General features: G+C 39.9%; 1 protein-coding gene across 1 annotated transcript; it reads right to left on the bottom strand.

Moving 5' to 3' along the window:
- Positions 1–1,068: 1,068 nt before the first annotated feature.
- ankrd34c (ankyrin repeat domain 34C) lies at positions 1,069–5,136 on the bottom strand. Its single transcript, XM_027004612.3, has 2 exons — positions 5,065–5,136; positions 1,069–3,760 (listed from the first exon to the last, which is right to left on the bottom strand). The coding sequence occupies exon 2, from the start codon at positions 3,727–3,729 to the stop codon at positions 2,155–2,157; it is 1,575 nt and encodes a 524-aa protein (XP_026860413.3). The 5' UTR covers positions 3,730–3,760; positions 5,065–5,136; the 3' UTR covers positions 1,069–2,154.
- Positions 5,137–15,575: the final 10,439 nt, after the last annotated feature.

Here is a 15,575-nt window from a genome sequence, read left to right as displayed (position 1 = left end):
ATATAAATGTATTCAATAATAGCTATAAAATATTTGATCCCATCTTATATATATATATATATATATATATATATATATATATATATATATATATAATCTTTCAATCTAGGATTAAGCAGTTAAGTTTCTTTATCATCACCATTGCTCATTTCTTTGTGTTTAAGCCCAGTGGAGAACCTGCAGTGGTTTCGGAGTGATGCATAAATTATGTAAAATAACTAATTTAAAAAGATGTGGTGTAAAAAGATGCAAACATATCCTTAACTGAATACTTAGTTGAAAAACCAGATTTACCCAGCTGTGGTAGAACTACAAGGAACAACAAATATGAGTAGAGATGGGTGGGGTTTACGTGAGAAATGAGTGGGTAATGTGAAGCCAAAAACTTGAGGACTATACCTATAGATTGTGTGTTCAATATTCTTGTTTTTGTTTGTTTGTTTTTTGTGGTTGTTTTGTTTTTTTACTTAAGGAGTTAGCCAGCTAACTCACACAATACACAACACTGACTTTTAATAGCAGCCCTAAAACAGCTCAGAACCCAACTTAGAAGAGCAGCTACAAGACAAGTTATAGCAGCACTAAAGCACTTTGCAATTGCACAAAAAATTACATGGCCACATTTGATCTATAATTTTACATTGGGTGAGAAAGGAAAAAATCTACACTGACATTCTATACAGAAGTGGTTTTATTTCAGAAGCCTGCAGGACATCTTACCCACACAGCTTTCTACTCTTTGTGCTTTCAAACACCCTTTCTGGCTCATGAATAGCGTGATAATTACTAAAGGTGTGATGTAAGAGCAGGTAAAGCACTCCTCCTAGTCCCACAGAATGAAACTTGAAAACCACTATGATACAGTTACCATTGGCTTATCAAAAGGCATGTTTTGCTACAGACTTTGATTAAACCTATAACCTGTACTATAATATTATGTTCACACAATGTATTCTAGTTTTGTATTTAATATTTTTTGTATGACTCTGTCAATCTGTGGAGCACCTATCATAAACTCTTTCTCTCCTTCAAAGGCACTATGTACTAATAAGCTACAATATTGAGTTTATTATTTCAAACTAGAAGTTCAGTACGCCCTATAGAATAAAATGACACACATTAAGATCTGTGAAGAAGACCAAGTGTTCTGCAAGTCAACTTAAAGACTTAAAGAAGTAACCATTCTAGTATTAAGGAGTAAGTCATGATAATGTAGTGTTGCATGTATTATTGCACCCAATGTTTGTTTGGTTGGTTGATTGGGTGGTTAGTTGGTTGTATTATCATTTCTAGGACAGACAGATTCAGTGACTTGTCTCAAAAATCTTGAAAATATTAATCATAAACATCTATTTTTCCCACCTTGATTATATATATTCAACTGTGATACTTTGGTTGAGTATGTTGTATATTGTTTGTTTATTATCTCATCTTTTCCTTTTGGCTTGACTTGTCAGAATGTGTGGCTCTTCAGCCAGTAGCCAATAGGATGCTTTCATTACAAGGACTTGTCTGCTGTGTCTGACAGATTTCCCATTCACTCTTCTCTGCTGGCTATAATGAGAGTCTCACAGAGAGACATCTTCACCTTAAAAGACAGACAACTCAGACAACTGTCTCTATTTTTCTTTACAAATAAAGTTCTAACTCCTAGAAGCAGGAACAGTTAAGCTGTTAGAGTCAATAATTATACGTATGGAGGTAATGGGTAATACAAGCTCATTTTCTGCCAAAGAGCAGTTTGCACACTCCTTTGTTGGTATTTTGATAGTCAGTGCTACATGTAGTCATTTTGAAGGACACATTTGAAAACTGTCATGGATGGGTGAGAAATACTTATAACATCAATGCTAGCACTTTCAGGATAATGCTATATTTTTTATGTGAGAGCTGAATTTATTACACTGTTACACTGAAATGATGGAAACTAACGTTTCTTGATTTTTCTTGATAATTTCATCTTTTTTCCCCTAATCCACTGGTTAAATGCAACTGGCAAGTTAGGTTTCCCTTTGCATGGAGTGTCTCTATGCTCTATTTTAATGGCTACAATTAATGGTAACCACCTCTGAACACCCGTACAGGCACTACTTCAAGTGCTGACTTGCTTTTCTTGCTGTGGGAGTTGCTACATCTGCACATGCTGTTTTCTCATCACTGATGGCTGAGCTCCTCGAAGTCTGAAAGCTGTTTCATCTGTTCCACTTGCATAGAGTGCCTTCTCACAAGCTTCTTCTTCATCCTGAGGTTGCCTCTCTTTGGTGAGTTTGGTGCTACGGGAGCAGAGGGCCGGAATGCTGCAGTGAGGGGGGACAAAGGCTTGCTGCCTATATCGGGGATAGGAGGGTTGGGGTTGACATTGAGAGGGGGAAGGTGGCCAGGGCGTGTGTGGGAGATGTAGTCCAGTAGCAGGGTCCCTGAGCCACGGCGCTCCAGCATGCCCGGTGCTCGCCGCCTGGATGCACTTGGAGAGGAAGTGCTGGTGTTGCTGTCCAGGGATTCTCGTGAGCCTGTAAGCATAGTGAGTGGAGACGTGTTGAGCTTTCTCCTCTCCAGGGGCACCTTGGGAGATCCCAGCATGGCAGAGTCTGAGTAGAGCTGGGAGTCCGAGTCATACTGTTCATTCCCCAGTCTCCTCCGGTGCATTGTGTCTCTGAGGCCGGCCGGGCCACAGGATCCTGCGGATGCCTCTTGCTCAGGTGGGACTGTGCTTCGCCGAGCCAGTGGCTGATGCTGGCCTAGAGACCTCTCATAAGACACCTTGGAAGAGGGTGGAAGAGATGAAGTAGGAGAGATTTTGGTTGACTGTTCCGCCACCAAAGGGAGCAGGATTTCTTTACCATCCATGCTGTTGTGCCGAGACAGAGGAGCCCTCTTGGAGAGAGTCAGTCCGTTGACACCAGCAACAACATCCTCATCACTGTTGGCTCTCTTACTCTCTTCCTGGGTAGCAGCCAGCACGGATGGTGCAATCAAGCCCCAGGGCTCAGACTGCAAGCGCTTTAGCTGTGGGAGGCGTGCCCGCTTGGGGTTTACGGGCTTCCGAATTGGAGAAGTGGGACCATTGGGAAGCTTGGAGGATGACTTCCACTTGCTTTGAAAAGCAAATATGGTCTCTTGCTCCTCTTCTTTGCCTGGGATAGGAGAGGTGTTGAGGTTGATCTCTGAAGGGGAGGTGCATACCGCAGGGGAGCACATATCCTCCAGCTCTGAAGAGGGGGGAACATTCAGGTACTGCTTGGTGGTTTTTGTGCCAGAGGGTGACTTGTCTGTAGTGATGATGATGACCTCTTTGCCCTTGGCTTTACAAGCATCCAGTAGCACTTTGAGCGTGTCCTTATCATCTGCATTGATGGCGTAGACCAGGGCGGATGATCCACTACGGTCCTCTAGACTGGGATCTGCTCCATTGGTCAATAGTAGAGAGACCACTTCGTGCCCCGCCCTCTGGTTGCAGGCATGCATGAGGGCCGTCTTGCCTGTCTTGTCTTGAATGTTCGGATCAGCTTTGTTGTCAAGAAGGTACTTGACCAGCTTGGCTTTACCAACGCTCTGTTGGTCAAAGTGTTTGGTCAAGCAAGCCACCATGAGGGGTGTCTCACCATGATCATTACTCTCGTTGATGTAAGCTCCGCCCTCCAGGAGGAGCCTGGTGAGTCGCAGTCGCCGCAGCCACACTGCCTTCAGCAAGGAGTTCCCATCTGTTCTCAGTTCCAGAACATCTGCCATTGCCCCAGACTGGCCAGATTCTGCCTCAGTCCTGCAAGGCAACCACACTGCTGCTTAACCTTCCCATGAACAACACTGCTCCACCCCTACCTTAACCTACTGATTACTAAGGGGTCAGGATTAATTTTTATTATTGAATATGTGTCTCAATGTGTCTGAATGTGTCTCAATGTGTGTCAATGTGTCTGAATATGTTAATATTTTCCCCACGCATGCTAGTGATTTTTCACATTATAATTTCCTAAAAAATAAGAACACGATCAATTTGTTAAAGACTGAATTTGTTAATGTTTATTCTCTTCAAGGACCACCAGGTGGCAGTCTGAATGCAGAGAAATTTAATCCTGTCTTGTCAGGTCGATCAGGTGTGGATGGAAGAGATGAAGATAAGACTTTGAATACAGGACTAAACTGTCAAATGCGTTTTACACAGTTCTTTAAACTGATAACAAACTTGGTACTCTTATGTCTTCCTTAGGCTACTGAATCTATTCTATCAGGGTTTATATGATTGTGCAGTTCGTAGAATGTTAACCTTTTTGTCTTGTTAATGTGCATTATAGTTAATGAAATTCCCAGTGTTAATTGAGTGACTACATCTCAAAATGTCGATTAGTTATTTGACTATATTGTTCTCATAAGTGACCACATAAAATAGCTCAACGTACAGCTTTGTTCCTCCAGGCGAGTTACTTGCAATTTAATTTGCTGATTACGCGCGTTCACTTTACAGTCGTAATGAAATGCACAGCCTAGAATTCGCCCCCCGGATAATCTTTATCCAAACATTTATTGCAGGTGCCAAAGTAATTTAAAAGAGAAGGACAAAAAACAAGTATAAATGTGTAGGCTGTATTGTCAAATCTATGCACGCCATGGTTATTGTTCATACATGTATGCGATGTCATTTGAACGAAAGAATCTGTATCTTTCAATTCTTGTAGCTGTCCATGGTCCTAATTTGGTTAGAATGTCGTGCGTTTTAAACAGAAGAATGTGCGCTCCACAGTGACAGCGCAGCTTTCCTTTTCTTTGTTTAATATTTCTTTGACATAATTAGTTTAATTATCATAACATTTTTGCCTACTTATATCAGATTTTGTCTCACACAAAACTGCGTTCTATAAATCTTGCCAACGTTCAAGAAGTTCAAACAAACATTTAATTCGCAAAAGACACAAGTCCAATGAAACCACAACGCGCACACACAGAGCAAATTGTAATTTACTGCTAGGAGAATAAAAAAGTATAAATGCACAATTTCTAAAACGTTATGTGTCTTGATTACGACTTACATCGTGTTGGGTGGTCTGAATTACTCCGTTATCGCCTTACCTGGTTGGAAGACAGGTTTGTCATGTCAGAATTAATCCAGAGTATCGTTGCTAATGCGTCCCTGTTTTGTTTAAAACTGTAAGGAAGTATATTAATCACAGACCCTGGTTAGTCTGTACAGCCCCGATAGAGCTGTCCTATTTTACACTGAGCTCTAGCTGCATGTAAGCACTATATCGCACCAGCACCACTGCTTCCGTTATGGAAACGCAAGAGATCAGCCCAATAGCTACATTCCTCTTTGCGCACTCAAGAATCACCCCGAGACGTTGAGGTTATAAATAACTTATCTCTTTTTTTCTTGGTGAATGGAACTTGCATCTGATTGACGTCAGAATCTACAAAAATAAATCGTGTATGCTAAGAACCTCGGTCATATTTTCTTTCCCGACGAAAGCACAAATAAGCATTTTTCCTCTTGGCACTTAAATGTAAAGTTTTTTTTCACTTTATCGGGACATAGTCTGTAATCCTTTATTGCACTGACTGAAAGACCCTATATAACACATCTATTTTAAAGAAAATGGTTTAAACACTGCTGAAGGGAAAACAAAAAGCTTATACAGCTCATCAATGTTAGAAAAGCCATAAAGTTTATTAGTACGCCAGTGACATAAATTTTATAACTCCGATACTGATGAGTAATAGGATATGACAAAAGTTCACGTAACTTATAAATGAATAATTATAGTTATCTGACCCCTGTTTAAGATCAATCCACGCACCTAAAGTTGCCATGCAAATGCCTGAACCTCGCGATGTGTGTGATGGATAAACATTTTGACGTCATATGCTTTGTACCTTATCAAAAGCTGCGACTAAAGATACCTGTTGCTTAAAGCTGGGATGGTGCAAATGCACTTTCTCGGATTTGCGAAAACGGGCTAAAAGCATGCGTGGTAAATGGACGCACGTGACTGAATGACTAGTGGGATTAATTCACTCAGTCCGTTATAGCATTGCCTTCTATTTTGTCTTTGAAGCTAGCATTAAAAGCACGACGTAGCAATTCTACCTTAATGTAGACAAGGCCCACTTATATGCTTTAACTGGTGTTTGCGAACATCACGCACTATCCATTGCAAAATATGTATAAAGTAACGAGCCAAATGCAAACCTATGCAAATAAAATGAATATGATGGCATTCACAAGCTTTCAGGTTTGTTTACGTAATTATGTTGCCATAACCTGTTCCAGCCATTGCTGCATATACAGGCTAATAGGGACAGTTCTATTTATAGGTTGCTATGAGACAGCAGAGAAGAATATTCTGATGAGCAGTTGTGGTATGACCGCAGGTACTCAGAAAAATAGATACCCTTTCCCCAAACAATAGATCTTAGTAAAAAGAGGGTTTGCATTAATGATCTATTTTTACCATCTTTTTAAATATAGGTCAAGCATCACAGTCTTTTTACTGTTGAGGACTTCTGATGAACTTGGTCTTCCCTCTGTGGCACAAAGCCACTAATACCACACACACACACACACACACACACACACACACACACACACACACACACACACACACACACATACACACACACACACACACACACACACACACACGCACATACGCGCGCGTACACGCGCACACACACACGCACGCACGCACACACACACACACACACACAAACACACACAGAGAGCGTTACTTTTAACAGCTAAATGACGATCCTTATGATCACATATGAGCATACTGCTATTTGCCTTACTGCAGTGGTTCAGGGAGAAGGCAGTTAGGAAGCAGCAGGAAGTGTCCTGCCTCTGTGTTTGCAATCATTCTGAAGCCTAATGATGTCATTAGTAATCTCTCCAGCCACATAACCATGCTTCATTGATCCATATGTAAGTAAAGATAAGTGAGAAGGGCAACGTGGACAGAAACCCAGGGAGAGGTATGCGTCTGCTGAGAAGTCATGTTCCTTTTGAGCTTTTCCTGATAAAACCGAAAGAGGAAAAAGAGGGCACCGAACATAACTCTACATTTGCCTGATGAGTGTTGTTATGGAACCAGTCTAAGGGTGGGTGGTGGTGTGGAATCCTGGCATCTGCAAGAAAATCCACGTTGTGGCCTTTTTTGTCTGCCTGTTCTATCATTACACGTTAATTGTTCCGTGCAAATACAGATTTTCCTCCATCCTTGAGCAAGCAACCAAGTGGACTTTTCAGTTGCACCAATTATATAAACAGATCAGAGGACCATTTTGTAATAATAAGTGAGTTCTTGTAGAAAGAAAATAGCACATTTGGAATATTCCTAAACCTAAGAAAGGTTTGTAGTGGTGGCTGCTTCCCAGATAGGAACACCTAAGGCATTTGGTTTATAACCAGTGACTGGGGTGGGAAGGGGATTGAGGGGTGGGAGTGGGAACAGACTAGTCCCTGAGCTTGCTTGATTAGCCACATTCATTAATGTGGGAACTACAGGGATATCAGAGCTCTCCTTGTGATCTTTTGGCCCAGCACTGCTGCTGTGGTCGCTAACACATAAGAGTCAAAATAAATAATGAAGGCGCCTGAAATTCAGCTCCCTCCTCACCCCTGGGAGCTGCTTCCATTTTCAGAAATCTTACATCGCACCTGATGCACTGCCTCTGTCTAAATATAACTCTATATATAACACCCCCCCCCCCCCCACACACACACACTTTTCTTTCTGTACAGTATGATTTCACTTGAGTACAGACACTGCTGCATCTAAAGCTGGATTAGTTCCATAAAATTGCAGTTTAAGAGCCCTCAAAAAAAAAAAAAAAAAGGGACACATTTACTGACTGCAAATTAATAGGACATTTTAAGTAAGGTTGCTATGCTTCTTCACCGTGGGTTTCTCTTGCTTCATAAAGCTAGGTTTCCTCTGACTAAAAGGACCATGTTACATTTTCGAAGCACTAATGGATTCTGTTTGAACACTGCATGTTCCTCAAAAGATTTACACTTTTTGTTGTCCATTAGGTTATAAGAGTTACATCAGTGGTAGATTTTGTACATATTGTACTCCTGAACACTAGCAGGAGTACAAAGAAAGAAAATATGAAAACAAGGAGAAAAAATGTTTTTTTATTTAGCATGGGTTTAGTTACCAGTAATGAAGGCTGCTGTAAAAAAAAAAAAAAAACTGGCCAAACATATATACCAAATTATAGTACATTTTAACATTTTGCTAGTTCTAATCTCTTTTTAGAATATTTTAATGTAAGCAACCTTTCCAAATCTGCAGAGCATGGACTTAGGGATGCTGTCAGTTCAGAAGTTCAGTTCAGTGGTAATTCCTAAGTAATAGAGTAAAGAAACTCTATATCTCAGGTCACCCTTCCCAGAAGCACCCTAGTATCACGTGTAGCAGGACGCACAATAGAAATGGGAGAATATTCATCTAGGGACCCATGGGTTATAATTATGGAAGTCGAAGATAATTTTCATCTCCACTGGCAACAGTGTCATCTGAGTGTGAATAAAGACAAAAAGACCAATACTGCATAACATATTGTGCGCCTTTATTCTACTTTGAGAGTGTTTTTGATGTAATGCCTTCTCTAAGTGCAATTATATTCAATAGAACACCAGCTCGTCTGGTGGTTTGGGTCCCTGTGTATACGATGATGATTCAGTGACATGTTGGCTTAGTTTAAACACTTAAGACTCTTGTGTTGCTGTTGTGATGGAAGAACTAGTCTCTGAAGAAACATTCTCCACTGAAGCAGTCACTACACCAGTGGGGAAAATGGTCCTTTCATCAGCTTCAAGAACATTCCAATACAATACAGTTTTTTTCTGGACAAGGACAAATGATAATGCTGTTTTTGGATCAAATAAAAACCTATAAATCTAATTTTATTCTATTATATCTCATTAGTAACTATGGCACAGCGGTGAAACACTTAGGATCCCTCTGCTCAGCCCTTAGGCTATATTAATTGCAACCTATTTTGTAACATGTGACTATGTGGAGTGTGATGGAATGATTTGAGAAAATAACCACAGGAAAGAAACAAAAAACTAGACAGCATTACTGCATTACTGGTCCACAGCATTACTGCATTATGTTTTGACACAAAAGTCATATCACACCTACAGTATCGCAATAATTCACTTGCTATAGTAGAATTTATACCTCATAATTTTGTCTAGGTTTACCAAATTTGTAAAAGGTTTCCTAATTGCCCTAATAACATCTGAACATAACATCTGAAATCTGCCTGAACTAAGAAAAAGTTATATTAGAGTTTATACCCTTACAGATGTCTTATATAACCACGACACCTGTGGTAAGAATTTAAGCACAAGAGTAAATGTAGTAATTTTAGTAATAAAATTGGGTTTTAATTATCATTTTGTTCCCTAACTATGAAAGAAGGCTTGTGGTCTTGAACTAACATTGCAGAGATTTCATTAACTATGGCAAACTGTCATCGTTTACCACTTATACAGATTGTTTCCTTGTTCATAAGATAAATAATAAGTAAGTTATTTAGACTATAAATAACATCGACTAACATCGACTTATCATCGACTATAGCCTTGAAACAAAGTTAAAGACTGTGTATATGTTTACACAGTTTTATAGACAATTTCTCTCTCCCCCTTTTACACATCCCTTTGCACTGTTCTCTTTCCACTTTGACTGATATAGGGTGTAGGCTCGGTATTATTACATTATCGGAAAATTGGCTTTTTATTTTTGCTTGCTTAGAGCACCACTCTGTGCTCCCGAGGCACGCGTCCCTTTAAAAAGTGAGCCTGACATTCTCTTGGCATTTGGTGTCTCAGCGATTGTATCAGCCGAATGTGTGACAGCGATGAACTGGCACGAACCTCACTGCAGCGCTAAGTTGCCTCCGCTCGTCCTCCCAGCAAACGCGGCAAACACGACAATCCCTTACTTCAGTTTCGCCGACAATCAGTACTCTTTATCGTCTAGACACAAGCGAATCGTTTCCCTGCCCTATCAGAAAGAGAAGGAAAAAAAAGATTATTTCAAATCGCCGCGTCTCGCATGGCGCCTCTTACCCTCGCGGTGGAGGGTAAGCTTTATTTTTTCAGTTTTAGCAGGCACACGTGAGTACTCATCAAAGCGTGTGCGACTGCATCAGATCTTCTAACAGAGACCGACGCATGACTAGCCCCTTCTACACCCCAGCTGTGTGAGAGGAGCATTCACAATACAGGCAACGAGCTAGCTGGGTGATTATTGTGTGTGGCGAGCCGTATCCTAGGAGATTTGTGAATATCTAATAAGGTGTTTGTTGCTCATTTTGCAGAGTGGGTGCTTTGATGCCTTTCTGCGTTGAGTTTCCAGATTAATGTCAATTTCCTTCCTAATGAGGCTGCAAGCCTGAGGGTCCTACATGTATTGCTTATGAACAAATGTTCCCACCTATTGTTAAACACAGGCTGTCTCTTTTGACAAAACTAATAGGGAAACCTCACCATTAAAACTGAATAAGTGGTTTAGTGTTGATACCTATGTGTGTGTTGAATATCCTGCAGGCTATTATATATTTTTTCATGAAAGCAGCAGGTTCGCATATTCACCAACAAAACAACAGATATGCCTCATATGCTATGCCTTAGAATCCTATGCTAACATAAACTAATTCTTTTATAAAACAACTACATATAAAGTATATATAACATAGCTGTCAGATTTAAAATCAAGCGTAAATTAAGCAGATTTTCCCTACCCATTCAAATATTTTTTTCCCTTGTTAGAAATTAATCAATGATACAATTTTCTTAAAAATCATGTGTATGGGGGAACCTGTACACAAACAACAGAATTATGTGGCTTTCAAGTGGTATTGATTATCTATTTCTTTGGAGTGTGTTCCCTCTCATGCTTCTAAAGGAGTGTGTATTTAGAGCACACAGTACACTGAAACCCAGCTTCAAGAAGGAGGGTCAGTTATTTTAGAATAATTAATGTCTAGAAGAAGAAAAAGAAGAAGGCCCTTTATTGTCATTTGTTCAGTTTGCACAGGCTCATTTTGGAATTCTGGTGTTTCTCTTTCTTACCATAGTCAGATCAAAAGAGGTCAGCTATACCCGGGAGCCCAAGGAGCTCACAGAGGTTAATGGCAGAGTGGGAGAACATTTCTAGCTCAGTGATTCATTCAGCCCTTGTTTACACCTATCACTAGTGCTGAAGCTCTGGGTTCTGGGTTTTGGGTCCAACTTCTGCATCTTCAGGTATTATCTGTCTGGGGCCTGCAGTCTTCATCAGCCCTGGTTCAGCCATTCGCATGCGTGTGCGTAGTTGTCAGAGGTTTGCTTCTTTGTGCGGAGGCACACGTTCAAGACACCTAGAAAGAGAGCATCATGGTTCACACCTCTGGATGTGGCTGTGACGTCTTAGACACCAGAAGTGTTCTCTGACTACACTTCACGAGCTGAGTGGAGAACGGAGGTTGGAAAGAACCAGATATGTTTTTCTCTATTAGCCCATTTGCAAGTCAGCCAGCAGACACCATTGATGATGTCAGCACTCCTCTGCAGTTTCTGACATGTTTAGGTCTGACGCACTCAGGATCCCCTTTACAGCATCATCGTCCAGAGCTGCAAAGACACTAAGTGACCACATACCCACAGTGCACTGACTTCTGTGGTATGATTATCTCCATCCTGCTTAAGACCTGTTTTGGTCTTCACTGGTCTTCACAGACAACAGTGAGGACTGTGAACCTTGCTGCGAGAGGTGAAGATCCCCAGCCAATTGTATGGTGGTTGGAGAAGCTAAGGTGCATGTTGGCGACGGATCCACACTGCTTCAGCTGGCTCTAATCACTCCTGCTGGGGAGTTGGATACTGCTGGCAGATATAGTGGAGAAGAAGGGAAAGTCGGTAATTATTGCCAAGTGGTGGGAGGGACCACAGAATAAGAACGATTAGACTCCACCGCTTAGCCTGGAAAAATGATCTTACTACAATTTGTGGAAATTGGTATGAGCAACACAGAGTTTTAAGTAATATTTACAAAGAGCTAAAGGAACATTAACAAATGAGTGAAAAAAATACACCCAAGTGTACCAAATACAAGCGCGAACACTGTCCCAACGAGGGTAGTTGGACTCACTCTTAGACTCACTCCTATGCTTCGCACATGTGAATTTTTTCCTGTTCAAACATGCCTGAGGCAACTCATGAGCTAATTATCAAGCCCTTCACAAACTGGGTCTGCTGTGTTGAAAAACACAGAAACAAACAGAACATTGGATCTCACGGCGTGGAACAGGGAACCACTACCCTTTGTCTAAACTTTTGTATTCATATCTTTTTGCATCAATTACTATATGTGCAATTGTACTCGCAAGCATGAAATCATGTAACTACATTTTTTAGGTTCTTTTTCTGCATGCACAGGGTGCCCATTGATGTTTGATGGTCTTTACAGAGCAATGGTTGCAGTCCTCTCCTGTGAGGTAATCCACGACACTCTAGTGAACATGGGGTTCAGCTGCTCACCTCTCCTGCTGACATGCCTGGCAGGCAAAAATATAGCAGCTTCACTCCAGACCCAATGGCCCTAACCAATCAGCTCAAATAACTCAACACCAGCTCATATGGCCGCACCCACTGTAACCCCCCACAACTGATTGTTGATTGTGTAAGGATTAAATCTTTTTTGCGTAATAACGTCAAAAGAACAGTTTTGTTGCCTAATGTATTTTTCTAAGATGAACAATTTTAGTGTGCAGCTGCAAGGCCATTAGTATTGTGCTCTACAGACTGAATCTAAAACTGTCACCCATTGTAATTGTAATCACTGTGATTGTAATCATTGTAATTATAATCATTGTGATTGTAATCATCATGTAAAAGCTGTGTAGTGGTTGCAGCTGGAAATTCTTTCTGAATTAAGGTCATATCTCAAGGGCTCTTTCTCCAAATGAAATCCTGAAGCTCTATCTTTTACCTAAAGTTTTCATTATTATCCCAGTAACATGAAGGAATGTCAGCACAGGCAGAGAGAGAAACATATTCATGTGTAAGCACACGTTATTGCTTCCCAGAACTCACTTATAAAGAGATGTATCATTGGAAGGAGGAGACGTGTGTGTGTGTGTGTGTGTGTGTGTGTGTGTGTGTGTGTGTGTGTGTGCGTGAAGTAAACAGAATGGTGAAATATTTTGCGTGGAAGAATCTCAGTATCGCAGAAGGATGAGTCATCGTTGTTATTATTATACCCCCTCCCTTGATACCTCGTCAGAACTCACTGGTTTCACACACACACACACACACACACACACACACACACACACACACACACACACACACACACACACACACACACACACTCACACATAAATATATACACTCACACATGCATACACACAGACAAGGACAAATGAGAATACATGGACAGAAAAAAAATATATATGCCTTTTTTAATGGTCTATGTTCACACATTGATTCTTCTGTTTTATTTGCAGATCTGTGCAATGTCCTGAGCACCTATAGGTGATGGATTTCAGTGTGCTTCATAAGTTTAGAGCAATTATAAAGCACATATTTTAACATACAGGCCTCTAGTGTTAGGGTGCTATTTTACCTACCAGGGTATTATTTATAAATCTTAAACATTATGATTGATATGTGAAAACTCTAGAAAGTGCTTAAACTTTAGGATACACCTTAAAACTAAATTTTGTGAGAAGTAGAAATGAATTAAAATCCAAAATGAACTGGCAGTTGATGCCAGTGCGGTTGCTTGGATCTAATCATAACCATAATGTCCAGCACTGAAGTCAGCAATATGATTGTTTTAAAGTGACCATAAAACTATTTGATTAAATAAGCATTAAATCTAGTTGCTCTGATTAGCAACTTTTAAGGCTTGTTACTATAAAGATGCTAATTTCTTTAGATTGTTCCCAGTGGAAACTGCAGTGTAGGCTATAGCAGTGATGGACGTGTTCCAACTTTACAGTGATGACTGCCCAGATTTCATGCTATCAGTTTTGATCTGAAAGCAGAGTATGCAAGCAAACATTCAGAATTTCACAGCTGCTAGTAAACAAGCTGCCGCTTGTTTTTCCATAACACAACAGTAACAAAGGGAAATCTTTATTGCAATATGTGATTAAGACTTATGAATTAGATCATATGTGCAATTCCCAAAATTCTTTGTCCATAATAAAATAATAAATCATTCATGAGGTTCTAACATTAGTCAATCATTGTTATATATCCATCTTTTAAAAAGTCAATAAAACATATATTAAGATTAGATTCTTATAATTAGTTTCCTTAGTTTTTCCTATTATTTTTCATTTTAAAAGTATTTATTGTTTCTTTAAGCATGGCAAGCATGTAAGAGCAGTCTTAACTTCTACTACTTAGTTTTTTTTAGAAGAAAGGTACTCGGGTTTTCTCCTAAACATGTTCTGGTGTCTAATTTGTTTCTGTTTCCTGGGAGGCAGCATGTATGGCTTCTGATCCTCTTGTGTGTTTGAGACATCAGTTAGTGAGTGAGTGAGAAAGAGGAAGAGACAGAAAAAGAATTCATACATACCCCATTGATCTCCATCACCTCTCTCAGCGATGACTCTTAACAACAAAGTATGAACCCTATGAATACTAATGGAAGTCATATTAAATGTTGATTATCTGGCTGGAATGTGTGGTGAGTGTCAATAGTTATAGTGGTCTTCAAATCTAAATTATAGCCACCAATGTGCTAAGCACAAGACTAAGCATTTTTCAAAGTTGACTGTGACAAGACACTCATTAGATCAATGCATTTTTACAGCAATTGGGTCCATATGAATAAGCAATAATCAAGCAGTAACATTGTATGAAATAGTCAGAAATTGTGAATTTCAATTGTAAAGCACTTAACCATTAAAGTTTGTGGTTGGATTCCAAATCTGCAATGCCTGACTAATATTGACAAGGAGGCATTGACTGCAATTCTGCAACTACCTTAACCGAACCGTGACAGTTGGATTCGGTGACAAAAATATAGGGTAAACATGGAAAATATCTGTAACAATTCTCTGATGATTATTGATCAGGCTACTAGATATAGGAGCGAGAATAATTGGCTAAAATAATTCTAATGTTTAGTAACAATAGAGAACAAAAGAAGACATGAAAAAACATTGAACATGTTGGGCCAATCCTGACATAGATCAGCACCTGGAACAGTTCGAACACAGATGCAAATTTTGCTAATAAAGAGTAAAGGTTATCAACCACCCTCACCTAAATGAGTTCATACTAATTAGGGCTACAACGTTATCATTTACATTTGCATTTACAAGTGCTGTTGCATGCTTACCACCTTTAGGCGTCTTATTGTCATCCTTTGGCATTTGACACTTATGTTGGGCTCCATTACATAAACCATTAATATAAATCATTGAAGACCTTTTTACTGTTTCATAATGTTAACATTGTCCTCATTTAATAGTGTACGCAACCATCACAATATTGTGCCCAGCCAATAAAACTGTATTATTTCATTCTAAATCAAAATCATGGGCTAATCACATCAAGTTGTTGAATT

This window comes from Electrophorus electricus, chromosome 6 (assembly GCF_041902795.1).
Source record: "Electrophorus electricus isolate QZ-2024a chromosome 6, ASM4190279v1, whole genome shotgun sequence".
Classification (NCBI taxonomy): Eukaryota; Metazoa; Chordata; class Actinopteri; order Gymnotiformes; family Gymnotidae; genus Electrophorus; species Electrophorus electricus.
This window is presented reverse-complemented; position numbering and strand designations above follow the sequence as displayed.